Raw genomic sequence first — 21,110 nt, 5'->3', positions numbered from 1 at the left:
TCAGTCTGCCCCTAGTGGGGGATGTCTCCCAGTTAGGCTGCTCAGGGGTCAGGGACCCACTTGAGCAGGCAGTCTGTCCCTTCTCAGATCTCAACCTCCGTGTTGGGAGATCCACTGCTCTCTTCTAAGCTGTCAGACAGAGTCGTTTGCGTCTGCAGAGGTTTTTGCTGCTTTTGTTGTTGTTGTTGTTGTTGTTTAGCTGTGCCCTGTCCCCAGAGGTTGAGTCTACAGAGACAGGCAGGCTTCCTTGAGCTGCTGTGAGCTCCACCCAGTTCGAGCTTCCCAGCGGCTTTGTTTACCTACTTAAGCCTCAGCAATGGCGGGGGCCCCTCCCCCAGCCTTGCTGCTGCCTTGTGGTTAGATCGCAGACTGCTGTGCTAGCAACGAGGGAGGCTCCGTGGGTGTGGGACCATCCTAGCCAGGTGTGGGATATAATCTTCTGGTGTGCCCGTTTGCTTAAAGCGCAGTATTGGGATGGGAGTTACCCGATTTTCCAGGTGTTGTGTGTCTCAGTTCCCCTGGCTAGAAAAAGGGATTCCCTTCCCCCTTGCGCTTCCCAGGTGAGGTGATGCCTCACCCTGCTTCAGCTCTTGCTGGTCGGGCTGCAGCGGCTGACCAGCACCAATTGTCTGGCACTCCCTAGTGAGATGAACCCAGTACCTCAGTTGAAAATGCAGAAATCACTGGTCTTCTGTGTCGCTCGCGCTGGGAGTTGGAGACTGGAGCTGTTCCTATTTGGCCATCTTGCTCCGCCCCCTTGTCTCAATTGTGAATAACCTCTTTAATGTGCTGTTGAGTTTGGTTTGCTAGTAGTTTGTTAAGGAATTTTGCATCTATGTTCATTAGGGATATTAGTATGTAGTTCTCTTTTTTGGTTGTGTTCATGTCTGGTTTTGGCATCGGGATGATGCTGGCCTTATGGAATGAGTTTGGAAGAATTCCATTCTCTTCAACTTTGTGAAATAGTTTGAAAAGGCTTGGTGTTAGTTCTTCACCAAATGTTTGATAGAATTAAGGAATGAAGGCATCAGGCCCTGAGGTTTTCTTTGATGGGAGACTTTTAAACTACTGATTTAATCTCCTTTCCTATTATTCATCTGTTCAGGCTCCTTATTTCTTCATATTTCAATAGTGATAGGTTTTACGTGTCCAAGAATTTATCTATTTCTTCAAAGTTTTCCAATTTGTTGGCATATAATTGTTCATAATAGTCTCTATGATTCTTTGTATTTCAGTGGTATCAGCTGTAACATCTCCCTTTTCATCTCTGATTTTATTTGAATATTCTCTTTTTTTCTTAGTCTAGCTTACAGTTTTTTATTTATCTTTTTTAAAAATCAGCTTTTCTTTTTTTGATCTTTTTTTAGTCTCTATTTTGTTGATTTATGCTCTGATTTTCATTATTTTTTTCTTCTACTAATTTTGGGTTTAGTTTGTTCTTGTTTTTCTAGTTCCTTGAGATGCAACATTATGTTGTTTATTTGAGATCTTTCTTTTTAAACGTAGGCGTTTATCACTGTGAACATTCCTCTTAGGACTGCTAATGCTGTATTCCATAAGTTTTGGTATATTGTGTTTCCATTTTCATTTTTCTCAAGACATTTTAAAATTTTCCTTTAAATTTCGTTATTGGCCCATTGGTTGTTCAGTAACATGTTGTTTAATTTCCATGTATTTGCATATTTTACCAGGTTTCTCTTGTTAATTCTTTTTAGTTTTATGCCATTGTGGTCAGAGAAGATACGTGATATAATTTCAATCTTTTAAAATGTGTTAATACTTGTTTTGTGGCCTAACATATATCCTATTCTGAAGAATGTTCCATGTGCAATTGAAAAGAATGTGTATTCTGTAGCGGTTAAATGCAATCGATTTTGTAAATTTCTGTTAGGTCTATTTTGTCTAGCGTGCCATTTAAATCTGATATTTGTTAATTTTCTGACTCTATGATCTTTCCATTGCTGAAAGTGAGATGCTGAAACCCCTAACAATTATTGTATTGCAATCTGTCCCTTTCTGTAGATCTATTAATATTTTCTTTGCTGAATTCACCCCTTTGTTATTATATAATGACCTCCTTTGTCTCATTTTTACTTAAATAAAAAATTAAGTTTTTAATTTAAAATCTATGTTATCCAATATAGCTATAGCTACTTCTGCTGTCTTTTGGTTTCCATTTACATAGAACATCTTTTCCATCCCTCCACTTTCATTGAACATGTATCCTTATAGATGAAGTGGGTCTCTTGTTGGCTGTGTAAGTTGGGCCTTGTTTTTTGTTTTCTGTTTTTTTAAATTCAGTTGCTCTATGTCTTTTCATTGGATAATTTAGTTCATTTATATTCAAGGTAATTATTGATGGTAAGAACTTACTCCTGCCATTTTGTTACATGTTTTCTAGTTGTTTTGTGGATCCTTTATTCCTTTCTTTCTCTCTTCCTGTCTTCCTTTGTGGCTAATTTTCTTTAGTCCTATGTTTTGATTCCTGATTTTTATTTTTGGTGTGTAGGTTTTTGCTTTGTGGTTACCATGAGGCTTACAAAGACTTTTTATGGTTGCAACAGATTATTTTAAACTGATGACAACTTAAATTTGATTGCAAAAATTTCTACTTTTTAATTTCATTCCTCTCTCAATATTGTGAATTTTTGATATCACAGCTTATATCTTTTTATATTGCATATTCTTTAAGAATTTGTTGTAGTTATCATTTATAATAGTTTTGTCTTTTAACCTTTATACTAAAGATATAAGTGATTTACATACCACCATTATGTTAATAGAGTATTCAGAGTTTGACTATGTACCTACTTTTACCAATGAGTTATATTCTTTCAGATGTTTTCGTGTTACTCATTTGCATCTTTTTTTTCATCTTGCAGAACTCCCTTTAGCATTTCTTGTAAGACAGGTTTGGTGGTGATGAATTCCCTTAGCTGTTGTATGTCTGAAAAATCTTTATCTCTCCATCATATTTGAAAGACAGCTTTGCTGACTAGAATATTCTTGGTTGGCAGGATTTTTTTCCTTCAGCATTTTAAATATATCATTCTATTCTCTCTTGGCCTATGAGGTTTCTGTTGAGAAGTTTGCTATTGGGCATATAGAGACTTTATTATATGTTATTTCCTTCTTTTCCCTTGCTACTTTCAGGATAGTCTTTTTGTCTTTGACAGTTTGATGATTATATGTTGTGGGGTAGTCTTATTTGGGTTGAGTTTGATTAGAGATCTTTGATCTTCCTGTACTTGGGTATTTATATCTTTCTCCAGGTTTGGGAAGTTTTCCATTGTTATTCTTTTCCTTTCTCTTTCTTTACTCCCTCCTGAGTACCAGTAACCCATACATTTGCTCTTTTGATGTTACTCCCTAAATTTTATAAGCTTTCTTCATTTATTTTTATTCCTTTTTCTCCACTGACTGTATATTTTGAATTACCCTGTCTTTGAATTCACAGATTCTTTTCCTCTTCTTGTTTAGTTCTGCTGTGGATGGTCTCTACTGTATTTTTAATTTTTTAATTTTTTTCTTAGCTCCAGAATTTCTATTTGAGTTTTTGAAAGTTATTTCATTATCTCTGTTAAACTTCTCTGACAAAATTTTCAATTGTTTTTCAGTATGTTCTTGAAGTTTGTTGAGCTTCCTTAAAACAGATATGTTGAATTCTTCGTCAGGCAGTTCTTCCATCTCCATTTCTTTAGGGTCAGTCACTGGCACCTTATTTTGCCCGCTTGGTGAAGTGATCTGATTTATCTTGAGTCTTGTAGCCATTTGTAGATATCTGTGCATTGAGGTAGGTACCTTATCTAGTCTTTGCAATCTGGCTTTGTTTGATAACGTTCTTTAGCAGTAAGCCTGTCCAGAGATTCAGAGAAGTTTCACTAGGGAGGTCTGTAAGCCTGTGACCATTTCAGCAATTGCAGCACTAGGAGCTGCTCTAAGTCCAGGACCATGATGGCCAGAATCCTTTGGCAGCAGAGGCTGAGGCAGCACTGGGTCACATCCAAAGCTTAAAGTCTCTGAGACCATCACAGCATTAAAGAGGGCATACTCAAGACCATGGCCACTATGGCCTGCCCACTGCTGGCAGTGACTTGTGCCAAACTCAAATCCATCTCACTGGTGCCACAGGTTTCTGTCTGGTGCTAGGTATATCTATAGGCTCCATCTACAGGTATAAGCCTGGTGGTAGGGATCAAGTGGTTCACCCAGTGGTGGTTTTACTGTGGCAGGCCTGGTACTGAGTTCCAAGGTGAAGTCTTACTCTTAATTCCTTTTCCTTTTCCCAAGAGATAATGTCTCTCTCTGTACTGCACTGCCTGGGGTTAAGGAAGGGGTGATGTGGGTAATGTAAAACTGTCCTTTCTCTTCTCTTCAATGCATCTCTTAATATGATGATGCTAAAATCAAGTACTGTGATCTCTCACCTGGTTTCCTTTGCTCTTGTGATTTTTTTTTTTGTGCATGGATAGTTGATCAAAGTTTCTGTGTGGGATGATTAATGCAAAGTCCTACTTTACCTCCTTGCTCTGCCACTCTCCTCTAAAGTTTTCTTCCTCAATTGAATATAATGTTGGCGTTGTAGTTTTATAAAAATCAACATTAAAATGAACGTTAAAGTTAATTAATTCTGGAATATCCAATAGAAGAATTAGTCGTTGGATATTCACTCGTATACTCATACTATGCTAATAAATGGTGGCAGGTTGTAACATCTGCCAATTCACATTATTAATTGGAAGCTGATGACACATTAGCTTGCAACATGATTATGGTTGTAAGTGTTACAGCATCTCCATCCTACTACAGGTTGTGTGATGATTTGGTATTCCCACCTTTTTTCTCTACTGAGAAAAACTTTGTTTATTCAGCCACTGATACCTTGGACTTTCACTTGGCACAAATGTGACCTCAAACAAAAGCTCAAATATGAGTCCTGACATCATGTGGCTGGACTCAAGGATAAGGTGTTCATTCTAGTGATACAGAAGAGGCTATGATGACAGAGTATAATCAAAATGAAAACACCAATTTATAGTAATCTCATAGAAAGCATGTGGAGCCCAGAAAACACAAATTTCTCTGGGCTCCCTGCCTTACCCATGAGAAATAGTATATTATGCCATAGTTTACGAAATTGTGGAGGATCCCTGTAAGGAGTAATATCCTCATTTTCAGGTGAATTGTCTGGTCCACACCTGGTTTTTACACATTTGCTATAGCAAATACTTTTGCATTTGGGAAGCACAAGCTCTAGGCTAATACTCATTGAATAATTTGGTTTCTTTGGACCTTTAGCAATTGGTGTTATAGAAGGTCTGATGCACTTGGAGAAGGCGGATTCCAGCAGGGGGTGAATTAATAGTCTTGTAACCATGCCACCAAAGATCACAATTGTAGATAAAACAGCTGAGTGGGATGTTTCTCTGTCAAGTCGCTTTGGGGCTGATATATTCTCATGTCAGTACTGCTGAAGGGTAATGGCTGTTTCCTGAATCTGGACAGAAAGACATTGTCTCATAATTCATGAACAACTGGGTATGGGGACTGAAGATGCTGCCCACAGTGTGCTGAAAACAATGGTCATGATTAATAATACATGTCAATAAAATACTGTTTTGTTTCTTACACTGTTGCTGTGAGAGATCAGCAACAATCACCTTGAGCAAGATGGCAGAGCAAAGTCTGAAACATGTCATCATTAGGGCTGTCTCTATCTAGCAGGGTGTCAGCAAATGACCTACCCAGGGTGGAGTCACCCAAGGTGGAGCACCTGTGGCCACCCAAATGTCATTACGTAGTGACACAAGTACAGAAATTTTTAGCACACCTGTATTTCCCAAACTTGAAACTACATTAGAATCACCTGGATATTCACTGAAAAACTAGGGTGCTTATGCTCACTCCATGCCTAGTAGATTAAAACCCCCACCTCTAGAAATTGCAACTTACTAAGTTTATGGTGGCACCTAAAGAACATTTTAATGAAGGCCATAGGGAGTGCTAATTATTAAGTAAACATGGGAAATACTCTTCTGGACCATCCAGTGGAATTTTGTGTGTAAAAAGACACAAATTAATCATGGTTGGAATGATCTATGTGCTTCTATAGAAATAAAGAGATATGTAAAAATACATACCTCCTGCTGTTTTTTGACATTTACTTTTGTAAAGTTCTCTCTTGAGTGATTTAAAAGCAAATTGAAGGAAAATGGCTTGTATAAACAGTTCACATCCTCAAATAAAATTTTATAATATCCTCAAATTGGAAAGAACCTAAATTTCCATCAAGCAGTGAATAGATAAACAAGTTGTGGTGTATTCAGTGCTACTCAGCAATAAAAAGAAATTAAGGATGTGGGTGGTGGCACAGTGATGGCAGCAGGCGGCGGCGATCCGCAGGCTGGGAATGTAGAGGAGGACACTTAACAGCTCATGTTTCCTGAAGAGTTTGAAACAGCGAAGACACTTCTAAATTCAGAAATTCATATGCTTCTGGAACATCGAAAGCAATAGAACGAGAGTGCAGAGGATGAACAGGAACTCTCAGAAGTCTTCGTGTAAACAAAGAAACTACACAGACTGTTTCAGTGGTTTCGAAAACAGAGAGACCATTGCCAGTATTTGTAGCTTGTTACTCCAGAAAAAGCTTCATAAATTTAAGTTGGTCTGTTTGGCCAACCTTTGCCCAGAGACTGCTGAGGAGTCCAAGGCTCTAATTCCAAGCTTGGAGAGGTGATTTGAAGATGAGGAGCTGTAGCAGATTCTTGATGGTAGCCAGACAAAGCACAGCTTTCAGTATTAATCTCTAAACATTACTGCTGCTTGGAGAAACTATGTCCCCACAGGGTCTGTGGCTGACTTGCACAGAAATTCTATTGCAGAAGACAGTTGGGAATTCCTTTGGAGAAAACAGCCCAGCTTGGTGGTGGGTTAGGTTGCTGTTTCAAATCACTCTTAGGTCCAGGTGATATGTAATCTTGGAGCAGCCTTGTGCAGTGGCTGCCAGTGGCTTCCTGAGTGTGCCTCTGGGAAGTGTGAGGTGGCCGAGGTTGCAGGGTGGGAGGTCATATAAGCCATACTGTTGACTTCCTCATTCATGGTTTTTGACCCCCATGCCATCTTGTATTCTTAATACTTCATGTTTTAATTTCAGTGTGTTTATACTTTTTGAAACTAGACCAGAACATAGTAGACTTTATAGAGAAAGACCAGTTTTATTAGATACCAAAGGAAGAATTAAACCACTATTATTATTTGAGTTTTTGTTTTGTTTTGTTTTGTTTTTGTTTTTGTTTTTTTGAGACAGGGTCTTAACTCTGTTGCCCAGGCTGGAGGAGGGCAATGGTGCAATCATGGCTCACTGCAACTTTCTGGGCTCAAGAAATCCTCCTGCCTCAGTCTCCAAAATAGCTGGGGACACAGGTGTGCAACACAAATCTCAGCTATTTTTTTCTTTTTTCTTTTTCTTTTTTTTTTAATAGAGGGTGGGTCTCACTATGTTGCCCAGACTGGTCTTAAACTCCTGGCCTCAAGTGATCCTCCTGCTTTATCCTCCCAAACTGCTGAGATTACAAGTATGAGCCACTGCACCTGGCCTAGTGGAGTATGTAAAGGTCCTGGGTCTCTGTGCATGCCTGAGCAGCTGCTGAGCAGCGACTTCAAGCAGCTCTATGTCAGATCCCAGGTCCTGGTGGTGTGCTCACTCCACCTCCTGATCTGAGGGTTGCAAAGATTCATGGGAGAAGTGTGGTTTCCTGCTTCCCTTGGCGGGGGGATGGGGGTTCCCTTGTCTCTGTGTCGCTAACATGTGGACCGTCACCTCGCCCTGCTTTCCTCCGTTCTCTGTGGGTTGAGTTGTTTCCCTGATCAGTTCCAATATGAGTACTTGGATATTTCAGTTGAAGATGCTGTATTTACTCACCCCTTTTTGTTATTTTCCATGAGTGCCACACACTGTAGCTGCTTCCAACTGGTCATCTTGGCTCCCACCAGCAGTTCTTAATTCTAGAGAAAACATTAAGTTATTCAGGAGACAAAATGTAATCATAATTTACTATGTGGCCTAATTGTCAGTGATGTTTATATTGCAATAGTGTATACGCTATACAAAATCATGATGTAAACATTTTGGAAGAATGCATGGATGAAAGTGTGTGTGTGTGTGTGCATGTAGTAGTGAGTTAGATGAGCTGTGTATGATAATTAAAACTATTTTCCATGGAAGGATGTTAACATGTAATGGCTCAAACTGAAAAATAAAAAAGTAGCAACACACCCATAGTACTTTGAAAAATGGAGGCAAGTATCAAAAACAATTAAAAGAGTAAAAACTGGTTTTCTCTGAGCAGCAGGAAATAATGGGTGACTATTCTGTTTTGTAACAAGACTTTGAAGCCTGAGAAAACAGACTACATTTATGTGAAGCATTTGTTTCTGGAGATGAAAATAGCAGAGCCAAGAGGATTGATGAAAAAATTCATTGTTGTACTATATGGAAAACTCAGGCTGTGTTCATAGTCTTTGAGTGAACTATTTTCAAGTAAGTTGTCTACCCCTTGATATTTGAATTTAAGATAGTTTCCTTTTGTTGTTAATACTCTTTCTGTTTTAAGCAAATTGTGATTGTCAATTTTACCAATGGGTTGGAGGCCATAGCCTGAGAAAGCAATCCTCCTTTTCTGCACTGGAAGGATGCACCATCATTCTGCCTGTGGGACCCAGCTCTGATGTTGCCTTGGATTGGAATCCAAGTCTATGCAGAGGGACTATGTGTTTTCATTCTTTGTGGGTCCATGTCTTTAAATTTTAATATAGTATACTTACACTTAAAATGGTCATAAAGGATTTTATTTTAGTTTTTCTTTCTGTAAGATTTAGATAAAAGACTTTCTGGCTTTCTCATATAACTGACTTTATTTTTTCATCTTTATTACTGATGTCTGATTTATTTCTGTCTTTTAAATATTTATTATTTTATTTTTTTTAGATTTACATATGGCTTTTTAAAAAGGTTCTATAGAAATTTAATGACGTAATGAGATTATGTAAACACTCAATAAAGAATAGCAATAAACTCAAATAAATATGGAGGTAAATATCAAAAACAGTTAAAAGATAAACAAAAATACTTATTGTTGTATTGTCCTGATCATCTCCAGGAAATCCAGGAAATTACTTTAGAACCCACTTTCTTTCTATGGTGTAAGATAAATTTTGAGTAGGTAAGAAGGAATATTTGTAACAAATATATCCAAGGCCTGAATAAAAGGGACCTATATAAACTCATCACCCAGCTGAATAAACAGAACTAGGAACTTTGGAAGAACTGTATGCCCATCCTCTATCCTATCCTCTTCTCTTCCTTCCCACAGATGTAATTGTCATCCTAAATTTGATGGCAATTATTTTCGTAAATTTCGTTATGGTGTTACCATCTATGTATACGTCCCTAAAAAAGATATTCTTTAGTTGTATATGCTTTAAACTTTATATAAATGAAATAATACTGTATGCATTCTAGGCCGGGCGCGGTGGCTCAAGCCTGTAATCCCAGCACTTTGGGAGGCCGAGACAGGCGGATCACGAGGTCAGGAGATCGAGACCATCCTGGCTAACCCGGTGAAACCCTGTCTCTACTAAAAAAAAATACAAAAAACTAGCTGGGCGAGGTGGCAGGCGCCTGTAGTCCCAGCTACTCGGGAGACTGAGGCAGGAGAATGGCGTGAACTCGGGAGGCGGAGCTTGCAGTGAGCTGAGATCCGGCCACTGCACTCCAGCCCAGGCGACAGAGTGAGACTCCATCTCAAAAAAAAAAAAAAAAAAGAAATAATACTGTATGCATTCTTTTACATCTTGCTTATTCACATTCTTGAGATTCATGGTGATATGTCATGTCAGTTTGGGTGCTTTGATGAGAAGATGTTAAGAGATTTAATGGGGGACATGCCTGAAGGGCAAAAAAGGGATCAGGAGTAGGCAGGGAGAGCATTCAGACTGTGAGGCAGGGCTGACACCAATGACAAAAAAGAGAAAAGGAAAGGCCAGGTGCAGTGGCTCACGCCTGCAATCCCAGCACTTTGGGAGGCCAAGGCAGGCAGATCATTTGAGGTCAGGAGTTCGAGACCAGCCTGGCCAACACAGTGAAACTCTGCCTCTACTAAAAATACAAAAATTAGCCAGCCATGGTGGCACCTGCCTATAGTTCCAGCTACTTGGGAGTCTGAGGAAGGAGAATCACTTGAACCCAGGAAGTGGAGTCTGCAGTGAGCTGAGACCATGCTACTTCACTCCAGCCTGGGCAACAGAGCATCTCGAGACGAGAGAGAGAGAGAGAGAGAGAGAGAGAGAGAGAGGAGTGGGTAGGAAGAGCATCAGACCACAGTGCACCTGTGAAGCTCTGAGAAAGTCTCAAACTGGCACATGGGGGAGCCCTAGAGCAAAAGCTTGTCTGTAAAGGCATTCCACATCAGTAGGAAAGGCTGCCATCACTGATTGGCTTTAATGCGACCCCCAGAGCAAATGCCAGAGAAAAGGCAAGTAGGCAAGACAAAAAAACTTTATTCACAAGCCAATGTGTGGGAGGGGCGAGGTTCACCGGCCTCCGGCGGTGGAGGCCGACGAAGTCGCTCCGGCGTTCTGGGGCGAGGTTCCTGGGTCCTGCGCAGGAGGAGGGGCCAAGGAAGTTCGCCCTGGTGTTCTCTGACGAGGTTCCCGGGTTCCGCCTAGACGAGGAGGGGCCAAGGAAGTTCGCACCGGGCACCCGCCGGGAGCAGCTTTTATGTCCGGGCCGGGAGTGGGAGGGCAGTGGGCGGGACATAGGCGGGTCGGGGGCGGGGCGGTAGGCGTGGCTAGGCGGGTTCCGGTTTCTCTCTGTCGGAGGTCGGGTTGCGCCTGCCCAGTAGACCCGTGTCTTTCCCGGGAGCGGGAAAGTTGATGGTGAAGAACCCGGAACTGCGCCATCTTGCCTCCGTTTGTCTAAACAATCACTAGCTGGGAGCAGTCCAAGAAAAGAATGTTCTTGACAGGAGCACTGCCATGAACCCAAAATTTTGGCAGCTGAGGTTGTCTTCCAACTGCTCTCCTTGTAACAGATTCTCTTAAAGGGAAGTGTGAGAGTCACCCTCCATGCTCACAATCCACTCTTACACTGCATGGACCCCATCCTCTATATATGTTTGGGAGCAGATCCTCCATGCTTCCCATGGGTGTCTACCTGAAGGGAAACTTAGCAGAGGAATATTAGTGAATGGACTACAGCACCCATTTCTATAGTTGGGCCAACAGTTTGTTCTCATCATCTTTTGTCTCCACTGTCTATTCTAAATTTCCTTTACCCTCAACTAATAGCTTGGCAGGTCTTAGTGGCTTTCCTGGGGATGTGATCAAACCCCTCACTCTGGCAGTCATATACTTTTTGAGCTGGGGTTACTGCATGTCTATTCACAGTTAGTTAGTCAAGGGAATACCAAGAGGTGTCCAAATGGATCACCTAGGTTCCACAAATATTACACACATATACCTCCTTGTCTTCATATGTAAAAGCAGCTATACCTCCTCTTACATATACTGCATCCTGATGGATGGCAGCCCATCCTTTCAGAGTATTACCACTTACATGGTGTTCCAGGTATACCTCCAGGAGGCCATTCAATGCTCCATCATGTTTGCTGCTTTTGGGTTGACCAATGAGTCCAGGGAAGTAGTGGAGCAGGCTTATACTGACTTTGAGGGGTCAATTACTACATTTTCAGGATTTCTTGAGTTGGTTGGCAGCTTGAAATTGCCCATTATAGAAGTATTTACATCAAGGAAATTGACAAATACTACAAATCAGGGCTTTTTTTTTTTTTTCTGGAGAGGCAGTTATTAAAAATGTTCTAGTATACCATTAAGTTCACTTAATGATCATGGACCTGCTTCGGCTCTTCCTTCACTATAGGGTTTGTGTTTTGGTTAGATGCTATGTTGTTTTGGACTCCCTGGTTGGATGTTGTATTGTATGGGATTCCATAGACCCCTGGATAGTGGTGGCAGCTGAGGTTCTGAGTGTAGGAGAGCAAACCCAAACCCAGACTATGTATTCATCCCTGTGAGGACAAACTGCTTTCCTTCCAAGAGGGGAGGGGCCTGATATACTTAACCTGCCACCACAAGTTTCTGTCTCAGAACGTTCTTGATTTGCCCTTAATCTGAAAAACTTAAGAAATTTTGCAGAGTATGAAATTCCACTGGAAGAGTTTCTTTTCTGCATTTTGAGATATCACTCTATTGTCTTTTGGCTTTCATTGTTGTAATTGAGAAGTCAGTTGTCAGTCTTTTGCTCCATTGAAGGTAATGAGTTTTTATTATCGGCTACTTTTACATTTAATTTTTGCCTTTTGTTTTATAAAATTTCAATCTAATGTGTTTGGAAGTGAATTTTTTTTTTTTTTTTGAGACAGAGTCTTGCTCTGTCGCCCAGGCTGGAGTGCAGTGGCCGGATCTCAGCTCACTGCAAGCTCCGCCTCCCGAGTTCACGCCATTCTCCTGCCTCAGCCTCCCGAGTAGCTGGGACTACAGGCGCCCGCCACCTCACCCGGCTAGGAAGTGAATCTTTAAAAAAATTATGTTATTTGACATTTATTGTGGTTTTTGAAACTGTGAATTGGTGTCTTTATTAGTTTGAGAATATTCCCAGCCATTCTCTCTTTAAATAATTACTCTGCCTTATTTTATCTTTCCTCCTAGGACTCCAGTCAATATCTTACATCTTCTCACCTTATTCTCCACATTTTTCCACCTTCTTCTGTATTTTTCTGCTATCCTGTGTCTGTGCTGCAATCTGGATTTCTTCTTATTTGTCTTCAAATTTGCTAATTCTCTTTTCTGTTGTGTGATGCTTACTGCTAAATATAGCTATTGGCTTATTCAATTTAATTTACTTATCATATAGCCATAGAGGTTCTGCTTGACTCCTTCAAATCTGTCACTTTCTATAGTTTTCTGTTCTAGAAAAATATTTTCATGTTTGTCATTTGTTTCTTAAACATGGTTAGGATGGTTGCTTTAAGCTGTGTGTAAAAAAATTGCAAAATATGAAGTTTGTGTAGATATATTTCTGCTATCTTGTTTTGTTTGCTTTGTTTCTTTTTTCTTGTTGTTCTTGTGACCTTGTTTACTCATATGCCTGGTAATCTTTAACTATGTGTGACTTGTGCCTTTGAAAATGTATGTAAGTGACTCTTCCCTCCTCTAGAGAGACTTTCTTTTTGCTTCTTGTGGAAAGAGTTTGACCTACATGAAATCAAATACAGTTTGAGTGTTTTTAGCTCAATGAGGCTATGAGTATTCAGTGTGAAAATCTTTGTGAGAGTCTGTCCCTGGCCACGACCCTCCAGAAATGGTTTCTTTTCTTTTTCTTTCCCTCTTCTCCTTTGTTCAATGCCAAGACAGTCCTCTCCATGGTTCTTAGAGGTTGGAGAAAGGCAATCTAGATTTCATGAGCTTGTCACCTCCCCAGCCCCAACCCTATGCACTGACTTCCTTATTTTTGTGCTGGTGTGACCACAGTACTGAGCATAAGGTGTACTATATCAGCAGAGGGCATATTGTGGTTTTATTGTTCCTTTATTTTAGATCCTGATTCTGCAGGTCTCCATAGGACCTGAGATTCTGAATTTCTGGCAAGCTTCAAAATAATGCCAATGTATCATCCATAAAGTACACCTTGAGCATTAAAGATGTACACAACAAGGAAAATTTTATCTAATGATTAGGCAATACATGAATAATAGTAGCCAAAATAAAAGGTGGAAATTGTGCTATAAGATTTGGGAAAGATTTGCAGGGTAGAGGTGACTATATTAAACCTTGAAGTGAGTAATGAAGGATAGATAGGAATGGACAAAGGAATGAAATCCCAAGACAGGTCTAGTTCTGGATAGCTGAAGACAGAGATAAGGCTGCAACTCTAAGCTTTACTCCTGTGGAGTTCTTTTCTTGCAGAGCGAGAAGTTTCCTTCATCATATTTGGCTCAGTGTCTCTTCTCAGGAGCATTCACCCTTTTGGCTATAAAGGATGTTTCCTCCATGCTAGAGAGAAATAAGTACAGGTCCTGAGCAATCTGGTATCTCCACAGCACTCATCACCTCCACTGATGGCACTGTGGCCTAAGTACCCAGGCCATATAGAGCTCCAAGTATCTATGGGATGACATAAGAATTTTAAAGGACCTACATCTTAGCTGTTGTCACAAATGAGTTTGCATTCATATGTGCAGCATCCAAACCAATATGTTTTGGCTGTTTGCATCTTCATACCTATGGAAGGACCTTGGACTTCTTCCCCCAAGATATTCATGTGTATTCAGTTCTGTGTAGAGAGAGTGGGGCTGATGTCATAGGCTCCAAACTTTCTTCTTTGAGTATGGAAATCATCTTATGCTAATGGAGACCTGAGGAAGCTCCTCTTTATAAACTCAGCTTGATTCCAAATTCTAATTTTGACTCAGGGATATCTGCTACACCTTTAAATTTGGACTATACATGATTTCACACTCTTGAGGGGATGGCTGTGGGGCTACCTGGGATGAAATTTTAATGACCTTTTATATCATACCATGTAGCAAGAATACCTGGGAAGGAGATAGGGTGTAAACAGGAGGAAATTCTCCTGCTGGCCAGGTAGGTCATTGATGAAGTGGCGTAAAAGCCAAGATCCGAGATGATCTATTGGTAGTCACAGCAAAATTGCTGACTGAGCTAAACAGGTCAATCTGGAGCTTGGTGATAGACAAAGGGGACTCATTAGGTCAGTTGCTCCAGGAAGCTGTCACTTATGGGGAGTTTTCATGCTCTTCTTTAACCCACATGACAGCCCAGCAAGGTGTAATGCATTTCACATGAGTCATCTGAGGATCAGGGATGTGATAGAATTTCTCCAAGGACACAGTTCCAAAAGTTGCAAAACCTAATTTTGAATCAAAACCATCTTTTGAATACAAGTATTTTGCTTTTGAACACCGAACTACTGGGTTAGTTTGGGTTCTCCCCAAGGCAGACCCTGCATGCAGGGAACTCATTTAGGGGGTTATTCCAGGAAATCCAATAGAGAAAATGCTAGTGACCTTGTTACTATTATGGGGCAACTCTGAGAAACCTCAGTGTTCTCATATCAGAGGATGGGGAGGCTGAAGGTTTGTCTACCAGTTTCTTTCCCCACTCACTGAAGTTGCCCCTGAGATGGAAGCTCTAGAGGTGTGAAGCTGACAGATGCTAGGATCTCCAACACCAGTTGTGAACTCAGGTTGTTGAAGGTATGGAGCAGAGCATCAACAGTATTACTTCAGCTTCCTTTTGTTGAAGACCTAATGTCAGGTACTGTGAGCTCAGAGCACTGGGGCATCTGGCAGCCAGGCTTTCTTCCCTGCTGTATTAGTCAGGAGCCTCCAGAGAGATAGAATCAGTAGGATGTATGTTTAGGCACACACACACAGACACACAGACACACAGACACACAGACACACACACACACACACACACAGAGTTGGTGCTTTGTATCTGCAGGTTCAACCAACCAGCACTGAGAGATGCTGAACCTGTGGATAAAGAGGGCTGACTTTTTGTATAAGTGGGTTCTGCATGGTCAACTGACAAACCTGTGTAGAGACAGGATTTCACCATGTTGGCCAGGGCTCGTCTCGAACTCCTGGCCTCAGGTGATCTGCCTGCCTCGGCCTCCCAAAGTTCTGGGATTAAAGGTGTGAGCCACCACCATGCTTCAACTTTAATTTTTTAGTCATAATTGTGTAGGCTGAACTAATTGAGATATCTATGATATGGGCTATTGTTTCTGCTGTTAATGTTCAGTCCTCTTCAATTAGGGCACAAAAAGACTAGCTTTTTCCTTGCAAAGTGATGTGGATGGTCTGCTGCTGCAGGTGCTAGTTTCAATACTGTCTCACTTCTTCTTAAAATGAGTTATCCATTGTAAACTGCTGATTTCTTTGGGGCATTGTCCCCAAAAGCTTTTCATAAGCCGTCGATGATTTCACCATTCGTCCACCCAAATTTCACCATAAAATTGGTGTTTGTTCTTGCTTCAGTTTTAGAAGAATTCGTGTTGCTCTGAGAGGGGCTTTTTCCAAACTGATGTCTTACCTTTCTTAGTGCCTCAAACTAGATCCTGTTCAAACATCTTAGAACAAGTTAGCACGAGTTTATTTTGGTGCAAAATAATTCAAAATCCATGCATAATTTTTTCATAATATGCATTTTCCATGGACTTTTTGATGACCCCTTGTATGAAAGGGGGTTTATTAGGAGAATAAGCTTATGCAATTTTGGAGGCTGAGGAATCCCATGACAGACCATCTGCAAGCTGGAGACCCTGGGATGCAGGTAACATGCTCAGTTCAAGTCCTAAAGCCTCAGAACTAGGAAGCCAATGGTGTAATTCTCACTTTGGGATAGAAAGTCTGAGAACCCAGGAAGATGCTGATATTAAGTCCTGGAGTCCAAAGTCTGGAGTTATAATGTCCAAGGGCAGGAGAGAATGTCTCAGCTCTAGGAGAGACAGAAAATCACCTTTTCTCTGTCTTTTTCACACCATCCAGGCCCCCGGCCAGTTGGATGGATCCCACTTACATTGAGGGTAGATGCTCCCCACTAGTACACTGACTTACACACCAATCTTCTTTGGAAACACCCTCATAGACACACCCCAAACTAACACATTACCAGTTCTTTAAGTATTCCTTAAACCAGTCAAATTGACACTTAAAATTAACCATCACGCTACTTCTACTAGGGATAGTGATCAGGAGTCCATTGAGGTGGTTAGGGTGCTCAGGAGCTGGCTTTGCTACAGTAAGACCTCCTTGATGGAGAAGCAGCATGCACAGTGGCTCTGAGAAGCTGGAGGAGGGTCACTGGAGTCAATGTGCTTCTGGTCTGAAATTGACCAAGAATATAGTGTTTGTGGACCAGGACTGGTTAGAAGCTACAGAGGTCTTAAGAGACCCATCCCTCCTCAGTCTACCGTGCACCTACTGGGGGTTCCCACTCTTAGGAATAATTCCATTGTTTCATTTTGTGGCATCAGAGGTGAGTCATTGGCCCTGAATAAGTCCCATAATGTTTCTCAACTCAGTATCCGTGACTATATTTCCTGCTCTTCAAAGCTTAGCATGCCCTCATTTTTCAGGGTGCTTGGATAAGTGTTAACCATGCTGTTCACATAAAGAGTCACTAAATCTTCTGGCATCAGGAACTAGAAAATATCCTGAGTGCTGGGCAGTCCCAGCCCTAGTGAGGCAGAACTTCCTTCTTTGCCCATGGGGATAAAAGGCCTGGGCCCTGTTACAGCCTGTCAGAAAACCCAAATGCAGCAGAAGCCATAGTTCATAATGGTAGGGATACAGGGTCCTTCGTAACAGATTATCAGTGTGGCCTATGTTGGAAAGTCTGGTGACCTCTGATTTTGTCTTGCTTCTGGATCTTTGACTTTGACACTCTTTGTCGTATTAGAGTTCCTGGGCCTAGGCCTGAGCAGGATTCATAGGTGCAGCTGCTTTTGCTGGAGGTAGACTGCATCCAAGAAAGGAAGTGTGCTGGGTGAGTTCTGGGAGTAGAGATTCTGACTGGGGTCACCGCTGGGCTGGCCACCAGTCTTCCTTCTGACCCAGGGTTAAACTGTGGCTTGGGACTGACTCAGGTCCTCTCTTGGGGTCGGTCTGCACATAAAAGGACTCCTATCCTTGGCAGTTCTGAAACAACACCACCACAATGCTAAAAGGTAAAGATCCTCATGCAAGGGCAAAAAATTGACAAGGGGGTGATATTCTGTGCTCTCATTCTTACTAATTTACATTTTGACTTTCTCAACAGTGTCGAAAAGTGAAATGCCTCAGCGGGGGAGCATTCAGGATATCAATCATCGGGTGTGGGTTCTTCAGGACCAGATCCTTATAGCAGTCCCGAGGAAGGACCGTGTGTCTCCAGGCGAGTAGCCACAGTCTGCCAAAGGCAGCTCCTTTGGCCAGTGCTGTTTTGTGTTTGGTGCTCAGACTTTATTCCACAGTGGGCTTGTTAACTGGGCATATCTACAGAGAGGAGCATCTCACAGACAGTAATGAACAGAGGGTGAGAATAAGGTTGTTCTGGGACTATGGTCATGAAGTCAGAGAAGAGAGAGAAGGCTAAAGGGAGACTGAAGGGTCAGCCTATGATAAACAGTGGAAGACATATTCTGAGAAACTTCAAGGAGTAAGAGTAGGACAAAAGAGGGTAATCTATGGGAAGACCAGTTTTTGAATCCATGAAAGACTGACTTTTCTAATGGAAAGTATTCCGCAGACATAGGATGGGTGTCTGGGTTAGGTGGTGGGTGGTGAGGTGACCACTCTGTGAGTGCACTGTGAGTGTCAGTTAGCAGATTCCCTAAAAACTCTGGTTCAGAGATACCACCCTGGAAATGGCACCTGAACACCTCTTTTCACATTGTGTTCCCAGTCACTATTGCCTTAATCTCATGCCGACATGTGGAGACCCTTGAGAAAGACAGAGGGAACCCCATCTACCTGGGACTGAATGGGCTCAATCTCTGCTTGATGTGTGCGAAGGCGGGGGACCAGCCCACACTGCAGCTGAAGGTGAGTGTGGAAGACAGGTCCTGCCATTTATTTGATAGAAACTTAGATTTTAGGATCTTTTAAAGGACAATGTACTTATTATGCTCATGCATTTTTATTTTTGGTTTCCTTGGGGTTGTATATGTTATGAAAGACTAAGAAAAGTTGCAGGGATGTTTTGAAACAAACCTACTGAAATGACTTATTATTTTAATTTGCAAAAATATTATTAATTTGGCAAGGACGATGTCTAACTTCAATAGAACACACACACACAGAGTAAAATCAGCAAGGACATTTTAGCAGTTAATTATCACAAAGTAGATGAACTTATGAAAATATCTTTTTGGCAAAAAATACATTGCAACTTTAAGTGAGCAAACATAATTCTGTGTAACAAACACTTTAATAATTGCAATTTTCTGTTATTAAAAAAAGATAGTTATAGCAGGCCTCTGTGTACTACAGGAATTCTCTTGACCCTTTTCAGTAAACAAGCATAGGCAGACACTCAATTTGATGACAAGATATAAAACAGTGTTTTTCAGCCAGGGGTGATTTTGCTCCATGGACATTTGTTAATGTCTGGAGATGTTTTGGTTGTGACAACCTGGGATGGGGGTGTGATACTTGCATTTATTGGGTAGATGACAGGGATGCTGCTAAACATCCTATATTATACAGGACAGACCCTGACAACAAAGAATCATGTTGCCTAAAATGTCAGTAGTGCTGAGGGTGCAGAACCCTGACAGAAAATAACTATGTTTTAATTTGAAATTTATAGTAACTGTTACATAAATATTCTTTAAGTTTCTGTTTCTGAAGAACAAATATAATGGCTCAATCAATGCTTTGTATTCTCAAAAACTTTCATGTCAACACATTTTTCAGAGCCTTACATTAAGAGCCACTGAAATTTGTAGCCTGAGTTTCAACCATAATCTTAACATATAGAAAATAATTTAAGATGTGTGATTTTTAATCCCATAATGTGAAACAAAGGCCTCCAAGCTGCTTCAATGAGTAGGGAATGCTATCCTTGGGCATGGAATATCAGTGTGTAAAGAATGTGAAACATTCAAACAGTATGTTTCTTGCTCGTGTCTCCTTCGCACCCTTCAGGAAAAGGATATAATGGATTTGTACAACCAACCCGAGCCTGTAAAGTCCTTTCTCTTCTACCACAGCCAGAGTGGCAGGAACTCCACCTTCGAGTCTGTGGCCTTCCCTGGCTGGTTCATCGCTGTCAGCTCTGAAGGAGGCTGTCCTCTCATCCTTACCCAAGAACTGGGGAAAGCCAACACTACTGACTTTGGGTTAACTATGCTGTTTTAAGGTCAGTTGGGTTTGGAGGTTGGTCTCCATGCAGAGAAAATCTTAGTATAATCTTAACCTGGAATGGGCAGGGAGAATTTGTTACTGGACTTGCCACCTAAGAATATCTTGCTGCCTCCCAATATATTCATGCAGTGACCTAAGTACTGGACTGGGTCCCTCTCCCTGGGGCCATGTGGAAAATAGTCCAGGAAAATTGAGGGCCTTGCCGTGAGTAGGTGGCTGAAATATGGCACCATTACAAAAATAATAAAGAAAGCTCTACTTAACATACTTGCTAATAATGCTCCAAGTAAAAATGAGGGTGGTGACTCTTGAATTTTAAGTCCAGGTCTCTGGATTTTCAGATACATTCCTCTGTGATGCTCTGTGATGGAGTATCAAGACCTTTTGGATTTTGACAAGGAGAAGCACACGTGAATGTTCCATCAGAAAGAGGAGACCAAAAAGAAAGCTGCACCGCTCCTGGTCTTGGCTTACGTCTCAGTGAAGATACATATGCTGGTGCTGGCTTGGGTGAAGAACTGCTGTGGTTTATGAAGCTTTCATCTAAAGTGTTGTCACTGGACTTCAAAAGCATTAAATTTGTGAAATAAAAATTTTGTCATCTCAGTGGCTCTTTTATGAATCAAATGGCTTTAATGGAATATTGTGGTTATAATATCGACTCCTTGCATTTCTAAGGAGTTTTATAGTTTGTAAAGCAGGCTTACATGAAGGTTCTTGTTTCTAAGAAGAACCAGTAAGACTGTTGGGGAAGGTGGTATCTTCCTAAACTCAGGTTTCTCCAGGCCTCACTACTGGGATGGGTGGGACAAATAGTGCTTCACTAATAGAAATTTCACTCCATATTTCAGTGCACAATGCAGGCACACAGCTAGCTGAAAAACCCTCCCTGCCTCTTCTGGCAAGGGTTTCTGAGAGTCTACTGTGGGTTTTTCCTGTGAACTCACAAACCGTAAACTGACATGGCTCTCACTCATCTAGAGAACATTGATTTTGAACACTTGTTTTTAATCCTTTCTTATTTTGAAATAAGTATTCTTCTTACAGAATATTAGTTGAAATTTTATTTCTTGCCATATTATGATTCCCAAAATAGTTCATCTGTGTAGTCCTGTTGTAATGTTTACTTTCCACTATATTTTTACTTGTCCCTAA

General features: G+C 41.1%; 1 protein-coding gene and 1 pseudogene across 4 annotated transcripts; both read left to right on the top strand.

Moving 5' to 3' along the window:
* Positions 1–6,375: 6,375 nt before the first annotated feature.
* LOC117062957 lies at positions 6,376–6,805 on the top strand (annotated as a pseudogene).
* Positions 6,806–7,797: 992 nt separating this feature from the next.
* Positions 7,798–20,561, top strand: IL36A (interleukin 36 alpha). 4 transcript variants are annotated; one of them, XM_033175428.1, is made up of 5 exons: positions 7,798–7,880; positions 17,869–17,982; positions 18,493–18,632; positions 19,737–19,950; positions 20,297–20,561. In XM_033175428.1, the coding sequence occupies exons 2-4, from the start codon at positions 17,883–17,885 to the stop codon at positions 19,947–19,949; spliced, it is 453 nt and encodes a 150-aa protein (XP_033031319.1). In that variant the 5' UTR covers positions 7,798–7,880; positions 17,869–17,882; the 3' UTR covers position 19,950; positions 20,297–20,561. The 4 variants fall into 4 exon arrangements, with proteins under 4 accessions (XP_033031319.1, XP_033031317.1, XP_033031318.1 ...); XM_033175426.1 differs by lacking the exon at positions 7,798–7,880 and adding an exon at positions 8,397–8,542; XM_033175427.1 differs by lacking the exon at positions 7,798–7,880 and adding an exon at positions 17,342–17,595.
* The last annotated feature ends 549 nt before the right edge of the window (positions 20,562–21,110 follow it).

Source organism: Trachypithecus francoisi, unplaced genomic scaffold (genome assembly GCF_009764315.1).
Source record: "Trachypithecus francoisi isolate TF-2019V2 unplaced genomic scaffold, Tfra_2.0 Lachesis_group17, whole genome shotgun sequence".
NCBI lineage: Eukaryota > Metazoa > Chordata > Mammalia > Primates > Cercopithecidae > Trachypithecus > Trachypithecus francoisi.
Note: the sequence above shows the minus strand (reverse complement) of the source record. Positions and strands in the feature narration are given on the sequence as shown.